Source organism: Poecilia reticulata, chromosome 2 (assembly GCF_904066995.2).
Source record: "Poecilia reticulata chromosome 2, P_reticulata-male-v2, whole genome shotgun sequence".
NCBI lineage: Eukaryota > Metazoa > Chordata > Actinopteri > Cyprinodontiformes > Poeciliidae > Poecilia > Poecilia reticulata.
Genome location: NC_088831.1, coordinates 20,163,462 through 20,190,565, shown reverse-complemented (window position 1 = coordinate 20,190,565; position 27,104 = coordinate 20,163,462). Strand labels below are relative to the sequence as shown.

General features: G+C 40.9%; 1 protein-coding gene across 2 annotated transcripts; it reads left to right on the top strand.

The window, feature by feature from the left end:
* The first annotated feature begins 8,927 nt into the window (after positions 1 to 8,927).
* On the top strand, positions 8,928 to 17,429 carry tent5c (terminal nucleotidyltransferase 5C). Of its 2 annotated transcripts, none has more exons than XM_008431248.3 (3): positions 8,928 to 9,038; positions 9,257 to 9,333; positions 12,933 to 17,429. In XM_008431248.3, the coding sequence occupies exon 3, from the start codon at positions 12,949 to 12,951 to the stop codon at positions 14,107 to 14,109; it is 1,161 nt and encodes a 386-aa protein (XP_008429470.1). In that variant the 5' UTR covers positions 8,928 to 9,038; positions 9,257 to 9,333; positions 12,933 to 12,948; the 3' UTR covers positions 14,110 to 17,429. The 2 variants fall into 2 exon arrangements, with proteins under 2 accessions (XP_008429470.1, XP_008429461.1); XM_008431239.3 differs by having other exon boundaries at positions 9,257 to 9,338.
* Positions 17,430 to 27,104: the final 9,675 nt, after the last annotated feature.

Genomic DNA, 27,104 nt, shown 5'->3' with positions numbered 1-27,104 from the left:
GTTGACTCATGACAGCCCGAGCTTATTCAGCCTGGCTTACAGCGATTGGTCTCTGCCACGGAGGAGGACGGCGGTTTGCTGGAGTCACGGATTATCTCAGCTGTTTACACGAACAAAGAGAGATGGGCCGGAGCAGCGGGAAGGTCTGAAGGTGAGCCCGAACTGAGCGATGAGTCAGGGCCGACTCCCAGAAGCCTCCGCGACGTTTGGGGACTTATTTAGCCGCGGTGCTTCACTCTGATGACGGCTTGGAGGGAAGATAGTCTTCCAAAAACGTTCACTACTGGGAAGAATTAATAATAATGAAAAAAACTGTGATTAGGATCTGGATGCTTTTTGAACTCGTCCGCTCATGAAGTTCATTATTTCTTTGACAGCTTTACAGCTGGCGGAAATGATGAGAATGTTGACTGGATGAGGCGAGTTGGTCACAAAGTTAACTTCATTCAGCAGATTCAGTTTATATGCTGTACAGATCTACCCTGGGCTGTCAAAGGGTCACTGAAAGTCCCTCTTTTGTCTTTTGTGATTGTACCCAGAGGAAGTACATTGTTTTTAATCACTTCAGATGCTTTTCCGATTTAACATTTTATTAAAAAAACAACAAAAAAAACTATTTTCCTCTGAAATCCAACAAACATGGTACTAGTCTTCACTACTCTCTTCTACAGCAGATACGGATATAAAAATATGAGAACTTCAACTTTCACATTTTAAGCAATATATTGTTTTTAATGATAACATTCTCATTTTCTGAGGCACTGACTTCATTATCTGTAAGCCATGAGCATCAAAATGACAAAACATTTAAGGAGCAAAATATTTCACTTTAAGTGTGAATATGAATCCCACTTTCTGAAGTGAGTGAAAAAATATGTAACTTTTTGATTATAGTCATTTTTTGAGCTGTACCTGTATATGAACTAAAGTCAAAAAATTAAACAAAATGTTGTAAAACACTACAATAGGTTTGAATTGTGTTAAGGCACCGTTTTTCTTTTAGAAATTCCTACCTTTGTTTCTTTTTTTTGTTTCAGAATATTTGTACAGCTGTGAAAAAGACACCTACATCTCTGTAAGATAACTACTACACAACATGAGAAACAAAACATTTACCAAAGGTGGGAAGAAAGATAAGAGATGTAGAAAACCATAGTAAGGAGTTAAACTCCTGAATCAGAACAAACTTTGATGGTGACGCTCTTTGACGTACTGGTTGGACATGTGCAGCAAATTTTTGCCTTTCTATCAGACCCAGCATTAACATTTTCAGCCAACTCAGCTAACGTTGCTGTTTCTTTTCCCTTTTTGCATCAGTAAGGCCAAAAGGCGTTTTTGTTTTTCCCTCACTGGACCGGCGGTGTGGAATCTGATCACTGGAAACAAATCGTAAGAGCTGCAATTGCGGGGTTGCTCTGATCCAAACACCTAACCATTATCCTCAAATTTGCCAAAATTGCCACATCAAATCTAAAGACAGGATGCTCACTTTGGCTCAGAATCTTCTTCTTTTTTTATTAGACAAACAGTGCCACACTTTTTAGTCAACAGACGTGATCTTTTGGCTAATCCTAACAAAAATGTCAACATTTCTGCATTAGCATTGCCTTCAGTAGAGATTCAGATCACCTGAAAATGCTTGCTTGACCTGTGATGACGTGTTATATGATGGAAAAGTCAGGCGTACACTGGAAATGATGGCCAAAACATGATGTCAGAGTCTGAGTCACAGAAAAGATTAGGATGTGTTCTCGTCGGCGGACGTAGTGGAACCTTTAATGGCACTCCACTCCACGGCCGTCTGTTTGCTCGCATGGGTACAATATGTGCTTCAAGGCACATGCAAATCAATCGTGTTTGTGTGTCACTGTGTTTAATGTGTTAATGGCCCCTGCTGCTTACCGAGCCATGGCCTGGACACACTGAGTCACTTCTCAAATGGCACAAGAGGCTTTGCAGGTAGCAGAAGCCGGATGGGAATACACAGAGCCAGCGCAGAGCTGCCGCCACTCATCCATAACCAGGAGCGCTACGATAACACCCGCTCATTCCACGGAGAGCAGCTCCATTCATCTTTATTTCCATAATCACCACGCAGATGGCTCAGCGCAAACAGCTTGCTAGAGTCTGCTCATCTCTCTGCTCGGCCCTGCATTTGCAAATCCGTCTAGGCCGAGGGTGGAAGCGTCTAGCTCCAGGTTGAAATGAAATGCCGATTTATGCTTTCTGAGTTGTTTGATGTTGTTGTTGTGGTCTTTTACTTTGAAACCAAGTAGCGTGAGCGTTTCGCAAGATTAACTTAACAGCCTTGTGGCATTTCAGTTTTCCTGCCAAGCCCTTGATAGTTGTCTGTCGGTCTCTCGTTCCCACACTGAGATGTTGATCTGCCCCAAAACCAGCCAGTGAAAAGTTTTATATACCACACTGTTAGTTCTGTTGTCCGTTTGCCAGCGATTGAGTCCATCGTTTCATTTCCTTTATTGATTTATAAGACGCTTTTCAAATAAGGAGATAAAGGAGCATAAAAATAAAATCAAAACGACACTCAAAAAGATCACAGAAATAAAGGAATCTGCTAAAAACAAAACATTAAAGCTCTTATTGGATAAATGTGTCTTCAGATTTCCTGATGGCACTAAGATTCAAAGGAAGCTGGTGATTTGTAGGTCACTGGCGGAAAGGCCCGTTCAGCCCAGTGTTGGAGCTTTCTCCTCGTAACATCCAGTTACGACTTCAAGGAGCTGACCCCCACACAAACACGTAAAAGTTCAGACAAATAAGGAGGTGCGAAGCTGTTAGAAGCTTAAAGGGAGTAGCATAAAGTTTAAAATCACTTCTAAAGCAAGCAGGAAGCCGGTGTGAAGGATAACAAACGGGCAGTGTCCAGACTTTGGGAGGTCTTAGCTAACTGGCTACATTTCAATCACAACAGTCGAGTCTGGAGCTAATAAAACCATAGATGGTCTTTGGACAAAAGACATACCAGAAACAACCTTGTCCTGACCATGGAGTCAATTTGATTCTTAAATGTAAAATCCTTCTAAAATATTACCCCTTAGATTTTTAACTCTGTTTAGGTTAAAAGTCAAAGCGACGACATCTGTTGTGGTGCTGCTGCCAGACGAAACACATTCAGCCTTTTCCATGTTTAGAAACATGAGAAAATCAGGTTCAACCACCGACTGACAACAGGAATCCAACTTGGAGATTAGAGAGCATTACCTGAGCCATGGGTCATGAACACGTCGATCTAGAGCTCATCTGCATATCTGATAACAAGTACCGAGTTATAATTGCTACATGTGGCAGCATGTAAAGTGAAAAAGAAGAGGGATGAGAGTGAAGCCCTGAGGGACCCCACATGAAAAAGGAGCATGAGAAGAAACTAAATTATTCACCCTGACAGAAGGAGTTCTACCTGCTTCTTTTGCAGGACTGAATGACCCATTGTCAAAAGCTGAGGTCCAAGGAAACCAGAACCACGAGGGACCTTTGATTAACAGACAATGTGTACTATTTATAAACCAGAGTCTGTACTATGTCCTGATCTGAAGCTGGACTCATTAAACAAGGTTGAAGCTGAATGAATAATATTGTTTCTAACACCTTGGTTAAAGAGATAAATGGTCTAAAATTAAATAAAACTGAGTGATCTACGTATGTTTTTTGTTTTTTTTAAGAAAGGGGCCTACAGCAGCATGCTTGGCTTGGGTCCTGAGAACAAAGTTAATAAAAGTTAGGGAAGCGTTTCCCAACAGTAATAAACCCCTCTTTGATCAATAGCTGGAAGACAGTCAAGAGGACAATTAGTGGTTCTCATGTGTTGCACCATCAAAAAGACACTGGTTCAAACTGTTCCTTCATGCCTTGTATTTTACCACTCTGACAGCTGACACTTGCTATTGCTAGTTGTTATCTTGTGGTAAATTAAGATAAATGCTTGAAGCAGTTCTCAAGGGGAGCAGATCATTACCAAAGGGTAACCTGCAAATGACAACGTAGGAAGGTATTCTTCTAAAACCCTTGGAGGTTTTTGGATAAGTTATTTTATTGGCAAACACAAACCGAGCCACATTTGCTAATTAAGATCAAGTCTTTTAAAGCACATGTACCGAGCTCAGAGTTCTGTTTGTGTGAAGAAGACATTAATAAGAGCTTGTTCGTACGCCAGGCATCGGCGCTGTGCTTTTGAGATATCTGAACACTTTTGATCTACAATGAGGGTAAAACCAAAAAAAGCCTTTGAAAATGTTGATTTAGACATCAGAACCTGATCAAAGCAGCACCCAACCAATAATGTGTTTGCAATAAAATCACAAAACAAATATTGCTGTGAGGTTTGGAGCTAAATGTAAGCCAGCAAGCAGCTTGGATAGATCCAAAAGAAGATCTATCCACAGAGAACGACTTACCGGAAACAAGACATGCTTTGGTTTGTTCAAGTATTTTCATGTGAAATATGACGTTCCTCACTATCAAACTTTAGGAAATCTAATATAAAAACATGTTTGAAGCCACACTGGCCTGCCATCATGGTTTGTTTTAATCATCTCAGGTGCTGTACAACTTTGCCTACTTTGCATTTTATCAGTTCCTCACACTACATGGAAATCAGCTGAGCAGCCTCACGCTACTTTCCAAGCTCGGTTTGGTCTTATGTCTTTATTAAGCAGAACATTTGTCAGTTCTCAACCAGTATAAAACATCTATATGTCTAATCAGGTAGTTGAATGAACGGTACTAAGGAGAATCTGTGAAGTAATGCCTGCATCGTTTTGTTGTTGAGCCATAAAGTCAACTACTGTAGACTGATGTATGTTGTGGTTTTCTATCAGTTAGCAGAGTTGAGTAGAAATGCAGCCCTCTTTGACTCCCAGACTTTACATACATTTTTAGCTGTTTTAGGTCAGATTACCAAATTACCAGAGTTGCGTCTTGATAAACACCAGAATAAGGAGAGATGATCTTTTAACTTTCTTCAAATTCAGAAGTTGGCATCCATCCATTTCCTGAAGCTTTTTAAAGGACACTCAAAAAAAAACAACTTGTATTGTTTTTTCTATCTACAATACAACAAGTTGTATTGTAGATAGAACTTGATATTTGCTGGACTACACTTAGTCGGAGAATGGGATCACTAAAGGTCTTTAAAACAGACACATCTGTCAGGAGTAACAGTTATGTTTTTGACAAAAAAAAAAGAGAAACAAAACATCAAAGTAAAAAATGATTTCCCCAAAGTTACATTTAACATAAATTAAGTAATTGCATGAATACTCACCCTTTTTCAAGTCAGCTAGACCCTTTTTACAGAACCCAACCTAAAAAGTCCTGAACTATCTCTTCAAATTCCTCCTTTTGGACTCCTGTGTTTAGATATCTATAGTCTCGACATCTATTTATGTCGAAACTATTTTCTACTTTACACAGTCTAAGACTTCATGTGTAAAACTCAAATGTATACATGTTGCCGCCAGCGCTGACGCTTGCATGCTTTTCACAGATATGTTTACGTTTACCAAGGTGTGTTTAGAGTTTGTGCAAAGATCCTCGGTTGAGCAAAAATGGATTGTACAATCCGTTCCTCTTTAAGCTGCAGTGGTACAGGAACCTCATTACTTATATTTTGTGCATAATAGTTTTGTTTTGGTTGAAGTCAAACATGCAAACGGAGGAAGTGCCTGGCCCTAAACTCCGTTCAGTGACAACTTTTTGTACGTAAATTATGATGTGCAGGCTTTTCCAGGCTCTCTCTGACCCCACCACATCTTGGACACTGTTGTGATTCAGATTTTGTGGGAACGGTTCATAAAAGTTTGTGCCCCGTTCTGGCACGCCTGTCCCACTGCGAGGTCACCGCGCACTGGTAGCCATGATGGTTGGACTGACGTTTGAACAATTCCAGTTGTTAGTTTCTTCTATTTTATTAAATTTTATGTACATTTACTACACAATGCAGCATTGTATTTGCATAAAGTGACACTCTCTTTTTCATCTGAATCGAGTTTAAGTGGAATTCGTTGGATTGTTTTTGGTTTGGACTGGGATTCGGAACTGTAATCTTTTTTAACATGGACTTCGTTAAACAGTGCGCACTGTTTTATTTGTTACCATTTCAGGCAACAAAAATGAAGTTTTTTTTTACCCAGTTTTAAAATTAGGTAAATCCAACCTTGAGTATGGAAAACCCACGAAAGACGCCACCCTGTCATTATTTGGTAACTAAAACCGGGCAACACCAGAGAAGCCAAGAGTGACAAACTCAGGGAAGGCCTGCTGTAGGATACACAAGGGATCACAAGGGACTTTGCTGGCCTGCAGCTTACCGGTGTGTGTTAGGATATTACCCAAATCTGGAAAGACATCAGGAATGACCCGAGAGAGGCAATCTAAACTCCATTGTTCTATAATTTTGCAAGTGCAAAATAAATAAATAAGACAGTTGCCAATCCACCCAGGAGTTGGCATCCTTCCCAGCATATTTGCCCCAAAGGCAGACTGAGAAAAAGTTCAGAAACTCATACTGAGACTCTACATGGCTCAGTTAGTATGTGAGAGTTAGGATTTATGACAGTATGAAGATGGACAAAGACTAAAGTACGATCTTTGAAACGGTTGTCAGGAGAAAGCCTGTTTGCTACAAAATGAACATAAAGAGAACATGGCAAGTTTAGGACAAAGTATCTGAATGAACTACGATAGTTCTTATCTGTCCTTTGGACAGATAAGAACATGTTCGGCCATACTCGGCAATATGAAGGCAGCAGTAGCACATCAGCTAACCATAATATACCTGTCAAGCAAGGAAGTGTAGGGGAAATGACTTGTTGTACAGCCTCATGACCCGGGGACCTTTCAGTCATGGAGCTGACCATAAACTATTTGGTATACCAGAGTATTCTTGTCCAGTGTGATGCCAACTCTCCAACACCCAAGGTTTGACTTAAGTGAAGACATTACCCTTTAGGTTTTTTACTGGAGTAGAAATTGAGGGTTTTTATTACAGTGGTTACTCCATGCACCCTTGAAAGATTTGTTTCTGAAGGACTCACTAAAATGATCTTTGGTGAGTATGGAAATTCTTTATGCAGCTTCTTTATCTCTGTGTGTTACTGTAAGAAAATAATACAAAAACTTAGTTAGGGGGTTCCACAGGGCCTTGTTTTGGCCCCCATTTTGTTCTCTATATTTACTAATGAGTTAGAACAATAACTAACTTCAAATATTTATATTTTTATGCTGATCACACAGTCATTCATCCCTAAATCACATTGTGGGGCTTATAGAGAAACATTGCAGCAGTCTCTGTTGAAACGCAAACAAGAATAATTGTACTCAATTTCACATCCAGACAGTTTTTTTTCTCTCCTTTCTTTGAACTTCATCAAGAAGAACTCAAAGAAATGCTTTCGCTTTATGCTGCGATGATGTCAGTAGGTTAGCTTCATGTCTTTGCTGTGGAACTGCTGGTGCTAACGGTTTTACAGTGAGAGCCTGAGTGTGGATCCCCTTTCTGGCCACTTCCCACTCTCTGCTGTTATTATGCACTCTGACATGGTGTGTAACCCACTCCTTTAGGGGCTCCCCACAGCACGCAACCACAACACGCCTCAAGCTTTCCCCCTCTCACTCAGTGGTTTCAACTCACCTTCTGGTTTTCCCATTACTGCGCAAGAAACTGCATCCTGTCTGAGGCCAGTTTCTTCCGACTTTCTGCTTCACTCACACATAGAGGCGCACGTGCGTCAACTGGAAAGTGTTTGAACAGTTCCTAGTAAGTTTTAGTACCTTGGGCCATTGTGTTTTTATAGTTGTAGTAGTTGTCAAACCAATGTGTTTCAAAAGTGAATCCAGATGAGTTGTGCTTGTTTGTTTTTTTTCCATGTGTGTTCTGAGGAAGTGACTGAATGAAACAACCTGTCTTCCTTAGAATGTGGAGAGTTTCCCCCACAACCAGGTTTCTGGGTCTGTTGTTACCTGTGTGTCAGAAAAAGCTTTTTCAGGGCCATCAGCAGAATCTCCTGGACAGTCCTCTGTTCAATAGTAAAAATGAAGCATGCTATCATTATTTGTGTCTGGAAAAATTCAGCAAATCAATTTATTTGCAGTGAAATAAAAAAACTTAATCCTTCGAGGATATATTTGATCGTTACATAATACAACATAGCACTTATTTTCTGCTCAGGAAGAGACTTACTTTACACGTAAATTCAGAAACACAGTTTGATAGTGTCAAATGAACATCTAAACTGAATTCATAGTGTATAGTAACAGAAAAAGAAAGAGATACAGTTGAGTTATGTGAAAACTAAAAACGTGGATGAAAACAAGCTCCTTGGTGCAAATATGGGTGACATAATCAGCTGGAAATTTTATTTAAAATACATTTTCTAGGAGCATTTCAATATCAGGAGTGCATAAAAACAATACAAGACTTGTTTAGAGAACATCTGACAAAAGTTTCATTTGTTATCTGGTGTTGATGCACTGCCCTTTCTAATGCTGCCCTGGGCAACTGCCCATATGAACCATATTCAAACCACCCCTGATATACACATACTGGGTTTAAGACAACTAAATAGATATGAATACAGATTTTATGAATATTGCTCAATATATGTAAAATTAAATCTGAAAAACTGTATTGATCCCAAAGGGAAATTAAAATAAAAAAGAGCCTTCAATCAAGTTTAAATATTTAGCTGAAAAATGGAAGCACGTGTACTTTTAGCAGCAAAATATCTATGATTAACAAGCAGCTAATAACGCAATAGAGTTATAGAGCGAAAAAGAAACAAACAAATAAAAGCAAAGTCTCATAAAAGTAATTTGCCCGAGCCTCGCAGCTGCGCTTTAACTTGCACCACGTGACAGTAGACGTCACAAACCCCGGCTGCCTGTGGACGCTTCTGGTAACTTGGCAACGCAAAAAAACATCCTTGACCAATCAAAGGCTTTGTTTGGCGCATTGGTATAATGGAACAGTTCAACTCAAACATCTGATATGACTTGTCGAAGATAAGTGTTTGGATTATTAGGTAATTATAGTAATTACACAAATTATACGCCGCTGTGTATTTTATAGCTTTGTTTGGAGTTACTAAATGGCGGCCGGGTTGGGAAGAGGGACTGTGTTGTACTACGGCGCATTTATTTCAACGGGTAGTACTTCGGCTTTATAAAATAGGCGTGTCTTGTGCAGAGAGGTTGTGGTTCAAACGCTGACTTGCAAGCTCACCGTGTGCCTCTCTTTCAGATAGTGGATTATGTGGAGGCGTGTGGGTGAATTCAACATCTTTTTCGGACTTTGAATGCTTCCACTGCACTCTCTTGGTAACGTATGTACTGCTTTTTCTTATTATTTGTATTTATTTATTCAGGCGAAACTGTGCTAACTTTATATCCCCTCCCAAAAATGCTGTACGTAAATTCGTGTGGTTACTTTTAACAATTCCCTGACAATAAAATGTGACACCGTTTGGATATTTTTAACATAAGAATCCCTCTCTGGTTTGCTCCAAACTCTTAACTTGCTTAACAGCTTCAGAGTCGTTGCCATATGGCTGGAGTTAAGTTTATAATTAGCAACTTGGACATCAATGCTACCTTCAAAGTAAGGTGTCTGCGTTGATACTTTTAGCGTATGTAGTGTGCAAGCAGGTTTAATTGATTAAAAGCGCGTTTTCTCGTGACATTATTGAGTCACCACGTATTAAAGTTGGTCTGTGAACGTCTTCGCTGGACGTGTCGAGTTGAATTTACTCGCTGCAGCTACACGGAGCCCGTCGGGGTCGTTTAGCTGATGGTTTGATGGCAGCTCGTGTTTGTCTCTCAGCGGTTCTGGAATGAAAGCCGGGCTCGCGCGGTGAACTTTTCTAGAAGGCTCACGAGCTCTTTGCTGTGTGTCCGCGAGCGCGAGCTGCTCGACTCGTTCTCACGTTCAGCTCCGCTCGTGCGGACTGGGTTTTGTTTTACAACTTTCGACCTCAGCTAAGGCTAATTTGCGAAACTGGTAGAGGTCGTTTTTTTCAGCCGGTGTGTTTTTAAACTGGGCGTTTAGTTTCTGATTAGATGTGAAACGGCGCTGCGCAGTTGAGGCATACACTCCAGTAAACTGTCGTGACATCTTCCAGAAGCCTTCATGTTTTAATGTAATGTCAACCATCTGTCGGCGTAACATTGAATCCTTCCCTGGGCAGCAGTTCATGGCGAATGAACCACACAGTAAACCTCGGAGTCAGATGCAATGAAACTGTTGTGGCAATCAAACGCAGCAAGAACAGAGCTTCATAATGTGCTACATCCAAAAATCAACTTCACATTACCAGGCTGCATTTACGGCTGATCTGCTCCTCTCCAACAATAAAACATGGTCTGATCATGTACCGATAGGTGTTTTACTGAGGTTGTATGAATGTGCAGCTTTCTTTTCAACTTTTTATTTTTAATATCATGAGGAAAAACGCTCATGACATTAATAATGTCCTGGGTTAGACAGCTGCAGAACAAGATTTAAAAACGAGGCAATTTCAACATTTAGACATTTTAGATGCGACATTTCATATGACATTCTAAAATGAAGGGAAGAAAAGTGATAAATGGATAAACTTAATTGTTTGAAGAGATAAAAGGGTTAATATAAGTCTATGATGAAATGCTCAATTCTATTTTTCCAATAATTCATTAAAGTTTTAACTTTTGGGTAGCAGCAGTCTTCACTATTGGACTTTTTTTCTTTTTATATGAAAAAAGAAAAAAAATAGTGGCAGCCAGAGATGCAACAATTCTGTTCTGTGATCAGCAGATTAGCTTTTTTCTCCCACTTCATTAAGTGCATTAAAACTAAAAACTTAGACCAAGACTTCAACACATTAATTTTAAAATAATTGCATCGATTTTTTTAACTAAATTAATTGCATTTTTATTTTTACATGCATAGGTAAAAATGTATGTAAAATTTTTTTCCTATGTATAAATTTACATACATGTACGCGGAAACGCGTACAGGTACGTCTGTAAATCTGATGCACAAGTGACAAAGCCGCTTCACTTGGCCCTCCGAGGGTTAATTTTTGTTTCAAAAAACAATCTGGACGCTGGAAAAGACTATTGTCATGCTAAAGGAGTTATCATATTAGCGAAGCTATTCACGCCTAAACTAGCATCTCAATGCTAAACTTGATGTGGCAGCACAGACGTTCCCAACGCTAATGTCAGCGCTCAGTCCACATTTATTAAGCAGTTAAATGAGTGATCAGTACTTCCTGAAATACTTGAACCCTGAATGGGTTTAATAGTACTTTGCACCAATCTCATGGTTCAATTACCTAAACGGATTAAAAACATGTACATTTGTTGTTCTTATACATCTATTTATTCAATTATTTAGCAGTAAAACTGGCTTTTGAATTTAAAAGGTTGCTTACTCTTTTAGTTTTCAATTAAAATATTATTGATTAATTAGACCCTATAGTAACTCCATTAAAAATGTTAAGTCCCACCCACTGTAAACTAGAGGTGTGCCAATCGATTGGCCACCAATCATAATCGGCCGATTTCCGTGAAAAAGTGTATGATCGGCGATCATTGGCTCTTGTTGCCTATTCCGATCACCTGCATCTCATTTCTCAACCTGCCTGGGCAGCTGGTTTGCCCATTCAAACTTCCCCATTCGGCGGAAAATTAAAGCAGTCAAAATGCATCAACACAACGAATCTAATATGGCATAAAAACAATGCCATGCTTGACGGAGTTTGGCTACATCGAGGCTCACTGCAGTAAAAAAGACATGGAGGATCAGATAGCAGGTAAAGCAGTGCACAGCTACAAACACTCACCTGGATTAGCATGACGGTCAGAAAGCTAAACAAATAACCTGCAAAATTATTTAAAGAAGCTGCAGCTTCTTACACCGCTGGTTCTGGTCTTGATGTTGAACCGCTGCTACGCGCTACAGGTAGTAATATTTCAGACGGAGCGCCGCTTCTGCTCCACCTGGTAGTGACTCTCACACCGAACCTCTGCTTAAAGCTGCAGCATCCAACTTAAAAAAATACATTTTGCGTATTAAAACTTTCACTGTCCTAACATGAGACAGATAATCTCTAAAAAAAATAATCGATCTCCTCCCTGCTGTGAATAATTACTCCGCTCAGTCAGAAACAGCCACTCAGAACTAGCAGTAATCAGTTAGCCGCCATGCTATCAGGAAGTTTTCATTCAGTAACTCAGGATTGTTTATTGTAATGGATCCTGTATTTGCCTTTGAATGTTAAGTTTTATACTTGAATTTTGCAATGTTGAGAGGTTTTATTTTGGCTCTTTGCATTATTTAGCCTCTTCAGAGCCTTCATATGTTATCAGTCTGTTAAAGATAGTATTATTGATAGCAGTACAATTTGCACAATGCCCGTTTTGTTTTTTTCTTGGAAAAAGTTAATAAAAACAAGTTTTTGTCTAAATTAAGGTGAATTCATGGTTCCCTTTTCCACATAATGTAACCGGTAGTGCTTATAATAAAAAAATATATATATATATGTGATCGGTATCGGTGATTGGAAGGAAAAAACCTGATTGGCACATCTCTACTGTAAACACAACAACCAGCAACATGGAGTGTGATCTACATATTCCTCCTTCAAAATAAAATAAAACGTGGCTGAAAAGTACAAATGACATGCTGTAAGTGTCGAAGTATAAGATTTCTAATAATCCTTCATCAACTTGCACCTGGGATATAGTTGAGAAACTGAAGATATAAAACTAAAAGTTAATTTTGCCCGTTTACTTTAGATCAGCTGATCTGGGTCTGGTTTTTGGGTTTGAATCCAGCTCATGCGTTTCGTACTCACGTGTTGCCTGGTGTTTAAGTTGCTTGCTCTGGTTGACCTCTTTGACCCCCCTGCTAACAGTAGCTTGTTTCTCCACTTCAGTAAATTTGAAGCTTGCATGAGGATGGAGAACAAGGAAGAATCCAGCTGCAGCTCCGTCAGCGACCTCACCTGGGAGCAGGTGAGCCGGCTGAACGACGTTCTCACAGAGGTGGTCCCGGTCCACGGCCGGGGGAACTTCCCCACCCTGGAGGTGCAGCTGAAGGACATCGTGGCGCGCGTGCGTTCCCACCTGGAGCTGAGTGGCATCCGGGTCAAGGACATCCGGCTCAACGGCTCCACGGCCAGCCACGTGCTGGTGCAGGACATCGGCTGGAGCTACAAGGACCTGGACTTCATCTTCCGGGTGGACCTGCCCACCGAGGCCGAGTTCCGGCTGGTCAAAGACGTGGTGCTGGGGATTCTGCTGGACTTCCTGCCCGAGGGCGTCAACAAGGAGAAGATCACCCCCATGACGCTGAAGGAGGCCTACGTCCAGAAGCTGGTGAAGGTCAACACAGAGCAGGACCGCTGGAGCCTCATCTCGCTGTCCAACAACAACGGCCGCAACGTGGAGCTGAAGTTCGTCGACTCAATACGCCGGCAGTTTGAGTTCAGCGTGGACTCGTTTCAGATCGTGCTGGACTCTGTCCTGTCCCACTATGAGCAGCCGGCGGCGGCGGCCATGTCCGAGCAGTTCCACCCGGCCGTCCAAGGCGAGAGCGTGTACGGAGACTTCAACGCCGCGCTCGGCCACCTGCGCAACAAGCTCATCGCCACCAAGCGGCCCGAGGAGATCCGCGGCGGCGGCCTGCTCAAGTACTGCAACTTGCTGGTGCGCGACTTCCGGCCGGCCAATCAGGAGGAGTTCAAGGCCCTGGAGCGCTACATGTGCTCCCGCTTCTTCATAGACTTTCCCGACATCGGAGAGCAGCAGCGCAAGGTGGAGGCCTACCTGATGAGCCACTTCATCGGCGAGGAGAAGAGCAAGTACGACTACCTGCAGATCCTCCGCAAGGTGGTGAACGAGAGCACCGTGTGCCTGATGGGCCACGAGCGGCGGCAGACACTGCACCTGCTGTCGCTGATGGCCTTCCGGGTCCTGGCGGAGCAGAGCGCCATCCCGGACGCATCCTGCGTCACCTGCTACTACCAGCCGGCGCCCTACATCAGAGACCACAACTTCAGCAACTACTATGTGGCGAACCAGAACATTCCAACATGGCTGCCGTGTAACTGACCAAACGGAAACAGGGTTCCGGCGGGGCGACCCGGGAAGGCTTGTTTTGGCTGCGGATGCTGCTTTTCAACAGAGGAGGAGGAGAAGGAATTGATTTGGCATAAAAAGATATAAAAAAAAATTAAAAGGGGGAAAAATGTCTGAAAAAATTACCCAGTGGCAATAAATGCTATGTTTCTCTTAAGGCACATTTTTCAGTGGACAAATATTTTGCTTTTTTTTTTTTTTGTTGGTGTTTTTTTTTCTTTTCTTTTTTTTTTGGATTCTTTCCCATTCCTTTTCTGCAAAGGCGTTAACGTTTTTAAGTGTTACTTTTTTTTCTGTTTTTTTGGACTTGGTATATGCCTTTAATCTAATGGAGATGTTTGTGCCTTAACCTAGAGGTATCAGGTTTACCCCTCCAGAGTTTTGTTGTTAGAAGAAAAGGGAAAATGTAAATGCTGTAGCCTTCAGTTTGGGTTCCTTCTTGTTTGTTTAAAAAAAAAAAAAATTAGAAAGGCTGAAAAAAATGAAGCAAAATTACATTGGGGAGGATTTGGGATGCACTTGCTAAAAGACAGGAAGTAAGGATTAGTCAGCGGTTTGTTTTAATCTTTGACAATGTGCCAGCCCTATACATGCCAGCAGTGCCTGATATTTGTACACAATGCAAAACTTTATTATGTATTAAGATTTTCCACTGTGAACTTCAGGCCCTTCTCTCCCCCTAAACCCCAGAATCATTTTCCCAGTTGAGCCCGGCTTGGAGGGGAAATGTCTCGTTGTTTTTCATTTTTTCTTTGCCTCTGTTTTTAAGTTGCTTTCAGAAGTTGCGAGTGACCTGCAGTCTGTTCTGGTCGGATGGCGACCCGTAGCGGGGGAGCGGCGTGACGGGCCCGCCGACCGGCAGCTCTTCCCTTAAAAGGCGCCGCACGCGGTGGGGCCCCGCAGGGCTTGTCCCTCGCAGGCTCCCTGAAACGGGATCCTCCTCTGACGCACAGCTCCACTCTGCAGCTATTATTATCCTCCTAACCCTCCTGGGGACCGGCTCAGCCTTACATGCGTCTGTGCTGAGTCACTTCCTGTCCGTCAGGTGCACGCTGCGTTTGAACCCCCTTTTGTGGTCATGGGAGGACAGACGGAACGTCTCCCCCTCTCAGACTTGAGTATTGATGAATGTGAAGGCGACAGGCAGCCCTCCTCACCGGCTGTAAACCTCCACACTTCTATTATTAGCTGTTAACGCTAGAAGCAGAGTGCTGCAGCGTGTCGTCTCTTCCCGATATCGCCACAGAGCAGATGATAGTCGGCCACGCCCACATCCACGCGGTTTCTTGGAAGTCAGATTCCTGCTGCCACTCGTCTCTGCGGCCGGTGGCGAAGGCAGATAACCTTATCAGGCTCGCGTATGGAGGACGGCCGGCCTCTCGCCTGCAGGTCGCATGGAGGCTGGGCTGGCCCCTGTTTATTAATTTATTATCATTATTTTCCCTGCTGTCAGCTCTGGACCAAAGGCAGCTTCACAACCAGCAACTGAAACAATCAAGTGCCTGTCGCACCTTTTTTTGTTTTTTGTTTGTTTTGGGTTTTTTTGGAGAGCTGATTTTTAAAGGGGTTTTAATGATCAGGAGGGAGGAGTGAATTTTGTTTCTTAAAACTCAACAAAACTACAGTAGAACCGTTGTTGCCATTTTTCTTTTATGGGTAATTTCATACATTTTTGTCCAGGTTTGTAGTGAGAATAATTTTTCTTTTTCAGTCCCGAACCCGCCTGTACAGCCGTTCCTGCTGGGCCTTTCAGTCGTTTGGTTTTTCGGTCCGCGCTGCGCTTCAGCCTCGGATGCTCCGGGAAATCTGGTTTGTTCCATTCGCAGAGGAAATGTTTCATATTTTATATCTCTGTTTAGCTGTCAGTCTTCCATCAGAGCGCCTCCTGACGAGTCAACACTTAGTTTGGTTTCCTGATCTTTAACTACCTGACGTGTTGTGCAGAGACCTTGTACTTCACACCCAGGCACCGGTGAGGCATGTAGCTAATGGCCGCAGTAGAGGGAGTTGATCATTTGGGACGGTCTGGATTAAAATTGTGACTATTTTTTTATGTTTCTCACCCCTTTCTTTTAACTCTTGTCCATAGCTTTCCCCAACTGTGGCAGTCCTCTTCCCTCAGCATTTAAACGGTGATGCAGTGGGAGACCCCAGATTTAACTTTGACATTACTCCGAGGACAGTCTGTGCTTTTTATCAATAAAACTGCTTCCCTTTCCATATAACAGACCTTTGACTTGGGGGTGCGAACAGCAGCCTGAAATCTCTCCACTGTCTGCGTATATTCTGTGAATAATTGTTCGGCCTGACTCCTGCTCGCCGATGAGTGCCAGGAATTTGTTGGCATCACTCGTTAATGCTCGTTTTTAAGCGGAGTCAAAGAAAATGCATTAAATTAAATTTTTGCATTTTTGAGTTGAGGATGAACACGGCCTGGAATGTCAATCTTGTGCTTTTCTTTTTTTTGGGGTAGGGTTTGTTGCCGGTCTGCTTTCTTGTGTTTGCGGTTGGCGTCGGTGAAAGCTTTCCCCACGTAGCGGTCGGGTCTTGCGCCCCTTTCTTAAAGGGGGCTGGTGACGCGTCTGGATGTAGAAACTTTTTGTGAAGGACTCTGTAGGAGAATTGAACAGAATGAGGTTTATAGGTTGCTCTTTTTTTTTGGTGTAAATTTTTTGGCCCCCACCTTTCTGCTGTAAACTTGTCACTTCAGTGTCACTCCCCTCCCTTTGTTTGGGCCATTGTTTATCAGTACAGAGTGTTTTTTCATTCGACACCTGTAGATGTATCGTGTTTTCGGGGGCGGGGGGCGTACAGTGCTCTACAGTGTAGATATTTAGTGATTCTGCTTGACTGAAGTGAAAGTCTCATAAGAATGTGATGGGAGGATCTAAGCTCTCCTACAGTTTCTTTGTAAAGAGGTGTGAATAATTTTTTTTTTTTCCCCAGCAGATCTGTGTTTACCTAAATGCGTGGAAGTGTGTGTGTGTGTGTGAGAGAGAGAGCACACGTCAGCATGTGTGTATGAAGGGATGGGTGTGGTGACTTAAAAACAATATAAAAAGTGAGGAAAAACATGAAATTTGTCGCACTTTTTTTTTCTCTGAAATAGTAAATGCAGACGAGCATTTCTGTCAGCTCTGTGATGGAGACGAAGACTGATGGTTACGATGGTACTATTTCATTTTTCAGCACTTTTACCTCACTTGAGTTTTCCTTTTTTGAACGGAAAACGTAAATGTACACCAGAAAAGTGTGTTTTGAAGAAATTATGAATAAAAAGATTTTTAAATGCATTGCTTCTGTTTTTTTTTTCCTGACTTTTACAACACTGAACTCCTATAGACTATGACAGGTAGACTTTTCTTTCTTTTTATTTTTTGAAGAATTAATAAATTGATTAAACATAATTTTATTTTTTTGAAACTGTTAAATTTGTGTTTTTATTTAAAGTCGATATTTGACGTATATTCTAAAATCTCTAAATCTGATTCTTAATCTAAGGTTTCTTTCACCAAAATCAGCAGGATGTTCAAGAGACGTGACTCGTATCGTCACCTTCCTAAAATAACGGTGCCTAAGCCGTTATAACTATACTTTGGGGGGAAAAAAATCACTTCTGGTGAAATATGAGCAGAAGTGATTATTTTAGGAAGATTATCCAGACGCTTTATAAATCAGAGCTCGTCTGTCCTCACATTTTGATCCTGTAATTTACAAACATTACTTTTTAGCTAATCTCCAAAAATCAGACGGTTGACATAAAAATGTCCTGACTTGAGTCTGATATTTGTCAAATGCCAATGGAACCAATGTTTAGACGGGATCGCTGAAGGTGTCTAAAGTTACAGAGAACTCCCAAGTACCAAACGGCTTCACTGACTTTGAGGAGTCTGCTGGACCACTGGTGATGAATAAATCCAAATCAGCTGTCGCTTGGAGGACAGGAAGGGTCTGGAGGACAAAACTTTAATCAAGCAGACTTTTATTATCCCTTCACAAAAAGTAGTTTACTTCAAGTTCATTTTAATAAGTATTTCAAGTATTCTACATACCATGTACTTGTAGCAAATTTAATACTTCTTGGGACTAAACTGAAACATTATGTTTATAAAATGTATACTGTTAGGAGCTCATTTCAAATTTACCAAATTTTACTTTCAAGTTGCAGCAAATACACTTCTAATTACATTAGAAGAGAGTATAATACTAGATATATTGTTATGGTTCACATTTTACTTCATCAAAGTATATTTAAAGTACACCATAACTATACTTATGAAAAGTAATAGAACTTGATTAATAAAGTCAAGTCAAATATTTCCCTGATTCTGTTTTTTTAATGTGTGTAAAAATAAAACAATTCTTAAATATTTAATCACGATCACTATATCATACTGGCTATGTAAGTTTAAAACGGGTAATACCTCAACGCAAACATTAAATGCAGAAACTTATTCTGTATTTGAATCAAGATAGAAATGAGTAATAAGTAGACAATACCAAAGTATAAGCTTTAGAATTAAAGTTTAAGTGCTAATATTCATGTGCTCAAGTCTATTTCTTTCACTATGCTACTTTTAAAGCTGCAGTACGTACACGTTATGAAAAATATTTTTTTACATATTTATTGAATCACAGCAGGGTGATTTTGGTATGACACAGATGATCTGTGAAAAAAATCGAGCTCCTCCTTTTTCTCCCAGTGCTGAGTAGAAACAACCAATCAGAGGCAGGAGGCGGGCCTTATTGCTGTCAATAACCCCTCCATGTGGCGCTGTTCATCCCTCTCTCTCTTCCCCTTTGTTTTCTGCTATGCTGCAGCTAGCATAACCTCAGGGAAGAGGTGGAGGAGATCGATCTTTTCACAACCAAACTGTCACCATGTGGTGACGGTTTTAACAAACATGTAAAAAAAAAAATCAGGTTTCCTGTGTGTGTCTTTTATAAACGTTACATTCTGCACCTCTGCATCAAATATAGTTTTAGTATTAAGTGTACTAGGCGTACATTTGAATAATCTCCTTTTTGCTAAGTGTTAACCTGAAGAGTGAACCTTTAGCTGTGTAACCAAATCACTTCAAGTTGTTTCTGCAGATTCATCTTTCTCCATGGGGAAAGTTCATCTTCCTAAGGTCGATTAGCTAAGCCAGGGAATTTGGTCGACATCTGAGCGACCGTGTTCCACGTTATCCCAGCTGCTCATCACCACTCATCCCCTCCTCGCGTTGTTTATCCCAGTTCTAGCGTCTCCCGCCTTGGCCGGCATCCTGACTTCTCCTCGCCCTCCTGACGGGAACCCAAACCAGAGATGTTTTCCGTCTGCATCGCCGCAGAAGCGGTTAGCAGGGAGCTCCATTGGCTCCGCAGTACTCAAGAACCGAAAGGGCTTAGGCCCCATTCCAGACTTTTTTATTGGGTAATAAGCTGAATGTTGCTTTTCTCTCGAGATGTTTGAGGTGTACTTTCGACTCCCCACAATGTAAACATGCGAAGGAAGCTTTGCCTTTGCAATGCTGTCTGCAGGTTCGTTTCTTCCTTTTTGTTTCTCCAGGATTTACGGTCCACTTTAAAACCAAACCAGCTGGATTATTTAAGTGCGACTAAAGAGTTTATCCTCATCCTCACTTTCTGCTGCGGTCCACTGAAGTCCCTTTCTGCTCCCCGTTTGCCGTTCTGTGACTTATCTGAGGGCAGTGAGTCATAGCGTTCACTTCGGTGATGAAGTAATCTGGCCTCTGGAGTCTGTTTTTTCCATTCTGTCCTCCTTCTCATACAAATGCTTCATAAAACCCTTGTAACGTTTAATTCTGTTCTACCCAACCCTGACTCTCCTCCTCCTCCTCTCTCTCTGTCTCGCTCCGCTGTGGTTTCAGTGTGGTTTTACATGAGCGAACCTTCAAAGATCAAATGTCTTTTTATCACCAGTCAACCAAAAGGTTCCTCTTTTGTGAAGTTCGTGGTTTAGAGGAACTGCGAGTAACTGTGAGTTCAGGTTGAATCCCTGGAATGCGTCGCACTCAGCTTCCCTCCAGCAGGAGCAGACCTCTGAAAACACCAACAGTCTGCGTTCACCAGTCGTCGTCTCTCTTGCGGAACAGCACCTGCGTCTGGCTCTCCGATGTTCACCTTGACAGCAAGTCAGAGGAGAGATGAAACAGTGAAAACACGCTGCTGTTCTTCCAGTTTTAGTTTATTTAAAACAGGGACATTGTGCAAAGACCATCAATAAAAGATGCTTTGCACCTTAAAGGGGCAGTATTGTGTAAAATCAACTTTTTTGAAGTGTTATAATGTTATTCCTTCATCAAAAACGTTCCTGGAGTGTTGCTCTGGTTCTCTCTTGCATGATTGAGACATGTTTTAATCTCCACGGCAACCATTCAGCTGTGCAAAACGACAGGGTGGATCTAGCTTCGCTTTCGAGGACGAAGCTCCTCCTCAGAGCTCCAGTTTCTAAACTCACAGAGCAGCCCTGCACTGCATTCAGCTCCTTCAGACTAGTCAGCAGCAATTAGCAAACACCTGGTGGAGCTGAGCATCTGCTGAGCTCATTATAGGAGCTACTTCTCAGTCCAACGCAGGTAAAAAGGTTGTTTAAGGGTTACTAGAGCCGCCATGTTGTGATGACTTCCTGAAGGCGGAGTTTCAGAAAGAGCAGGAGCTTCTTAAAGAGACAGATGCCCAATTTCAAGGAGTTAAATTACAAAGCGAAATTTCTTTTAAGTCATTTTTGAGATACTGTATGCAGCATTTTTTTAGCAACTGATTTGAACATAGTTACTTGACCGTTTAATAATTACTTTATCTGTACCACAATTTATTCTGACAATAAACAGATTCTTAAAAAAAAAAAAAGGTAAAATACTGGTTGATTTAACTGTCAGTAACTTACTGTAAATGTACATTTTCAACACAGTAATTTTAAAGGTAGTTTACTGCTAAAATAAATTAAGTGTATGTACAATTACTGTACAAGGTCATAAACTCATATCAATATAAACTTCTTCTCTGTGATCACTAATGTCAAGATGACAGGTTTTCTGTTGTCTTTCAGTTTGGACACTGCTGGTTTCCTTCTAACACTTTCCTGGCACCATAAGAAAAGTCCTTCAGGTCGGTGGAAAGTTTAAGATTAAATTCTCCAGCTCCAGTTTCTCTATTGATCGTTAAATTATGAGTGCACATAAAATTTCATCCTCGCTATGGGAAGATTCACTTAATGTGTTTTTGACTACCTGGCAACCCAGAGAAGGCCATTTTTCCCCAATTTGAAATAAATGTTTTTGGTTGCCTCATTCTGCACACGGTACACATGACAACATCCACATAAATCAATAAAACCCTTTGTTTTCCAGTGTGATTCAACAAAAGTGTAGATAATAAAGGGGCCAGACAGTCGAGGAAGTGAAGGCGACTGCAGCTCCTTGTAGACCTGCTCTCCACATTTCATCAAAAACCAGAAACTTCTGTGTAATTTATGCTAATTTTATCTGCAAAACTAGCAAATAGTCAGAAAAGAATACATGGCTTTAAATTTCCTTCACGAAACAAAAATCTTAAAAGTGTGGAGTGTGTTTGAGAACTTTGTAAAAATATGATTTGCTGCAGTTGTAGCTGCTGTGAAAATAATTTAATGGTCGCCTGCTTTTTGTGCTTTTGTGTTTCTAATAGTGCTGAAAAGTTTAAGGCCTTCTTTAAATTTAAACTAAAAAGTGAAAAATAAAACTTCAATATTTTCTGTAAAATGTAGCTTTAAAAAAATGGAGCTATAAATCAATCGTAGTATCACATCAGATCAGCTCCCAAAGTAGCTGATCTAAGAGGTTTAGATTGGCGTATTCCTGACTGCTGAAGGGTCAGTGAACGCCACGGTGAGATCTAAAGGCCTTCAGAGGGAAAACTGGAGCAACGTTTAAGTCTGGAGAGATTTAAGAGACTCAAAGACTTTGGACTCAACCTTTCCTCTTTAGACTGTAAGCGGAGGGCGATCAGAACAACTCCCAACAAGTCTGGCCGTCCAAACAAGCTCAACCTGAGAGCACAATGCAAGATATTAAAGCTGCAGTATTATTAAAACTGATTAAAACTGTTGTGAAAGTGCGTTGGGAGACTGATAATCTGTGAGGAAAACAAAACAATCTCCTCCTCCCTGAGCTATTATTGCTGTATGAAGAAATGTGCAAAAAGCAACCAATCAGAGCCAAGAGGAGGGGCTTAGCGCTGTCAATCACACTTGTGTACACAATTGTGCTAATAACAGAGAAACAACTTACCATTACAGGAAAACTGTTGTATCGGTAGCTATGCTAACTAGCCTTAGCATTCGTGGCAGGCTATGTTGTTGTGAACCAGCTGAAGTGAAGCAGAGAGCAGAGGGTGGGGAGGGATTAGTGCGCATACAGGAGCTTGATAGACAGAAGTAAGGCCCACTTCCTGTCTCTGATTGGTTGTTTCTAGTTAGCACTATATGAAGGCAGACAAACGCAACTTTTTTCAGTTTATCTGCATCATACTGTCACAACCTCAGGACAGCTGCAATAAATGTCTAAAACAAATTAAAGTCTCCAAAAACCTGTAAACTGATTGAATTACAGCAGCCTCCTTGTACTGTTGAATCAGAAAGAGACCGCATGTTCGACTTTCATGGGAAGTGAGGAAACTGTAATAAAAACACAAATGTCACAGTGAGGTTTGCCTGAGAAAACCAGTAAAACTAATCAAGATGTGCACCAGAACAGAAGACATGTTTGGCAAAGATCAGAATTCAGTGGAATAAGCTCACATGGAGGGGGAAGGGTCATGCTCTGGTGGAGCATCTGACCAGAATGTATGAGGAAAATCTGATACTGTTTGTAAAAAAAAAAAAAAACTGAATAAAAAACATGAGATGACTTGAAAAAAACATCAAGCATCTCCAAGCAGAAAACGGAGACCGATGTCACACACTGTAAATAAGTAACTTTTATTTATAAAGTGCTTTTTGGAGACATGAAGTCACGAAGAAGCGCGGTACAGCAACAATTATCGTTAAGTAATGCAAAGAATAAACAGCAAGCAAAAGAAATACAATAAAATCATGACACAAAATCTTGGAAAATTTTTTTATTTTATTTTTTTTTTAACAAACCTCCACAGAGTCAGCAGCTGCAGGCGCAAACTGTTCCTGTAATTAGCGACGAGAAGTCACAGGGTGTACAATTTTTTTCCTAAACTGGAAAACACATTTTTATTAGTATCTTTTCTCTGACGGGCGAAACAAATGTAATTTTTGTTGTTTAGGTGCGCTTACTTATTAAGAAAAGATCTGGCTAAATTGTAGAAGTTCGTGAAAAATGCAAAGCCTCCAGAAATGTTTAATTGATTTAAAACTAGAGTTGAAGGAAAATATGTTTTGCTTATTTATTTTTATTTTAACCATGACTTAACATGTCTGGCACTGGTGATTGAGTCACAAAGGCCTAACAAGCACAGGAAGGAATAATGGAGGAATTAGTTGCGTAAGCCAGTTAGTTAAGACAAATGGAAAACTCTTTTTCCATTTACATCTTCATGTTTCAGATGCTCTGACTTGAAAATATTAGGTTAGAAAAACGTTCAGTTTTTCTGACGTTTCTAACGAGTTAATTTTTTTAATACTACCTTGGTTTCTGTGACATTACACGTGTCAAAAATGAGCTTTGTGAAATTATGAATCATTCCCACAGTGATACTTCCTCTGCACTTGAGAAATCAACTGTGGTGATTAATTTCTTTGGTCTGTTTCACAAGAAAGACCTGCCCATGTCTGCAACACCTTACAGTAAAAACATCGCACTCATTATATAACACATCCATGGGCAGCAGCGCTGCACTCTTCATGTTGTTGAAACGGCGCTTTGTTTTACTCTAAAACTCACTGAAAACAGGCGTTAGCGTCACAATTGAAGCGGCATTTTGCAAAGAGATGACTTACCTACGGCTGGACAACATGGCTGAAAAACGCATCACGACATAAGCGTTTCACATCAGTAGACTTTGATAATATTGATCAGTTTTTGTTTTAAATGACTGAAATACTGTCAAACCGGTGACGCGTCCTTTCTTATTTTATTCCCAGTTTACTCCCCTGTTTTATTTTTTTATTTTTCAGCAGTTATGAGGCATCGTAGCGAAACTGCTGCTACGTAAGTTACTCAACAGGTTGTTGCTAGGGAACCAGAGAGCGAGAGAGTTGATTGACGTCACGCCACCCAACTAGCTTAGCTGCCGGAGAGAAGTTAAGCTACTAAAGCCATAATGATAGACATGAATACGGAGCTAAAGCCTTTTCTCTGTCTACATCCCCCAGAATGCCGTGCGGTTCTGGATCGGAGTTCAGAGAAATGATTGAACATTCTTTTGGATGTATTTTCTGCTGACACCGATCACGTATCTACCTTGATATATAATTTGTTATTGATTTACTATTCAGCGCTACATTTGTCAGATTTTCCTTTATATTCTTCAAGAAATTGATGAACATGTAAATTAGGTCGGTATTTTAGTAATTAAAAAAGAAAACGATTTGACTTCTGGAGCACTTTCTATTGTTTTATTTTAGAGGATGCAAAATAAAATGTCTTATTTCCAAAATACAGAATCTGTTGTGCAGAAACTAGTTCTTTATTGGTAAGTTATTGTTTCCACGCATATTAAATATTTCTCTATTTCTATAGTGGAACAGCTCCATTTTCAATTGTTCACATTATCTTTGTCAGTTTATTTGCATCTTTGAAGGTGAGTATATAACTAATTCGTCAGCAAGATTCATTTTATAAATTACAAACTAACAGAGAATTGAGGGTGTGATTTGACTGATTTTCAGCCATAAGCAATAACCAGCTGGTCAGAAACTCAAGTATGGAACCTTGTTCCTGTCAGTAATCAAGTCACACTCTTTAGTGAAGAAGTTCTTTGTAAGGGGATATGACTCAAGGTTATCTATTTTCAGTGTGAGTGACGTATTTGTGAATGAAGTCAGAGGAAGAGAGACGTAGGAAACTATTTCCACATCCCACTGAAGATACTGTTCATTCAGGCTTCAAGAAAGCGAGAGAGAGCAAGACTTTAAGCAAATATCAGGAAGCCAAAGTTGCTCTTATTCACCCATTTTTCCAAATCTATCTGCCACTAAACATGCTGGTTTAGGAAAACAGTGCAGGATTTGTGCTTGGCACCAACTTCATATGAAACACAGCTGAAAATTGAATAAAGTTTCCTAATGAAAGAAACAAATTGCGTCTGTTCCTGATAATAAAAAAAATCACAAAGCGTAGATTTTATTTTTTAACTTTGCTTCTTTACATGTTCCTGTGTTATAGTTCATGAAGAGTAAAGGACTAGTGTTGGTACTTATAGAGATTTACAAAGAAAAAAGGGAGTTGGCCACAAAGTCACAACTAATATGACTGTTTTACATTTTACATTTTTAATTTTCTTTCCGTTTCAGTTGAAGGTTCGAGTTCCTCAGAACAACCAAAGGTGACATCACCTCCTTTTATCTCGCTGAGGAGTCAGGCTTTCGCTTCAAATTTCCTGTAAGTCAGAGACTGGAGCTCAGATAGAGGTGACAACTGGTCTCCGTCACCCAGTTTCACACCTACAGCGCACACCCCTACCCCCTCCACCCTCACACACACACACGCACACACACACACGTTTGACTGGCTATCTTTGTGGGGACGTTCCATTGATTTATTTCTACAGCCTAAACCTTACCCTTAACCTTAACGCCAACCAAAACTCAATTCACGCTTTCGTCCTAAATCTGACCCCTGACCCAAAAGCAACGTCTCCCTTGTGAGGACTAGGCTTTGGTCCCCACAAGGAGCAGAGGGTCCCCACAATGTAGTATGTGTCAGGAAAATGGTCCCCACAAGGTATTACAAACAAATTCACACACACACATCCATCTACTGCTTTCAAACACACGTCCATTACTGACACTGATACACTGGGCCAGGTCACACAATGAACCATTTCTGGAAAAATACTGAAACAAATAAGCAGAGGGTAGAGACAATGGTCAGTGGGGCAGAGTGGGAGGGTGTGGGGTTGTTTTGGGGGTCAGAGGTCACATACCTGCCCCTGATCTATAGCAACAGCTCCTCTTCCTCTCTGCTGCTACTGTTTGGCTGTTAACCATTTTTTTTAAAGGAGTCAAATCATTTTCCAAGTCCAGCCCTGAGTCGAGGTTATGGAGCTGAAATGTTCAAGGCAGTCGATCCGTTTCATTCACTGTTCAGGTTTTATATTGAAGAATCGTCAAAGTGACTCTGAGGTTCAGATGTTTCGGTCAGGAAGAGACGTTAGTCATTTCAAGACTGAACACAGGAACCTCCTGCTGAGTCTCTGGTGTAACTCATGTTCCCGTCTGTAGAGCTGTGGGGCTTTTCCAGTGTAGTACAGTTACACTTTAAAATTTCCAACTTTAGAGGTTTTCTTTGACTCAGCAGCGCGTTGGTTTACAGAGGAGTTTATGGTTAACAGAGGAAGGGCGCCCACATCGTACTTTCTGCTATTCATCTTCTATTTAAAGCAAGCTCGTATGAGAATTTCCAGTTCAGCACTGGAACAGCAAAAAGTTCTTTTACCCCTTAAAGTTGTTGTTTTTTTTTGTTAACTTTAGAACCACAAACTACAGGACTTTTATTACAAGTAGCCTTTATTGATCCTGGAAGGAAGAAGAAGTCGAGTTTATTTGTAGAGCACATCTCAGCAACAAGGAAGTACAAAGTGCTTCACATGATACCACAATTAAACAACAAACCAGCAAAAAGCATTACATTACCGTGGCATAAAGAAGAGAAATAACCAAAAAGTAATTAAAAGTTGTAATTCAAGTGAGAATGAGTCAATATTCCAGTTTTTATGAATCAAGATCAGCACTAAACAGATGAGCTTTTAGCCTTGATTTTGCAGTTTTCTGAAAGTTTGTTCCAGATTTATGG

Coding starts and splice junctions, on each gene's coding strand:
- tent5c (XM_008431248.3), top strand. CDS start 12,949: ATGAGGATGGAGAACAAGGAAGAATCCAGCTGCAGCTCCGTCAGCGAC.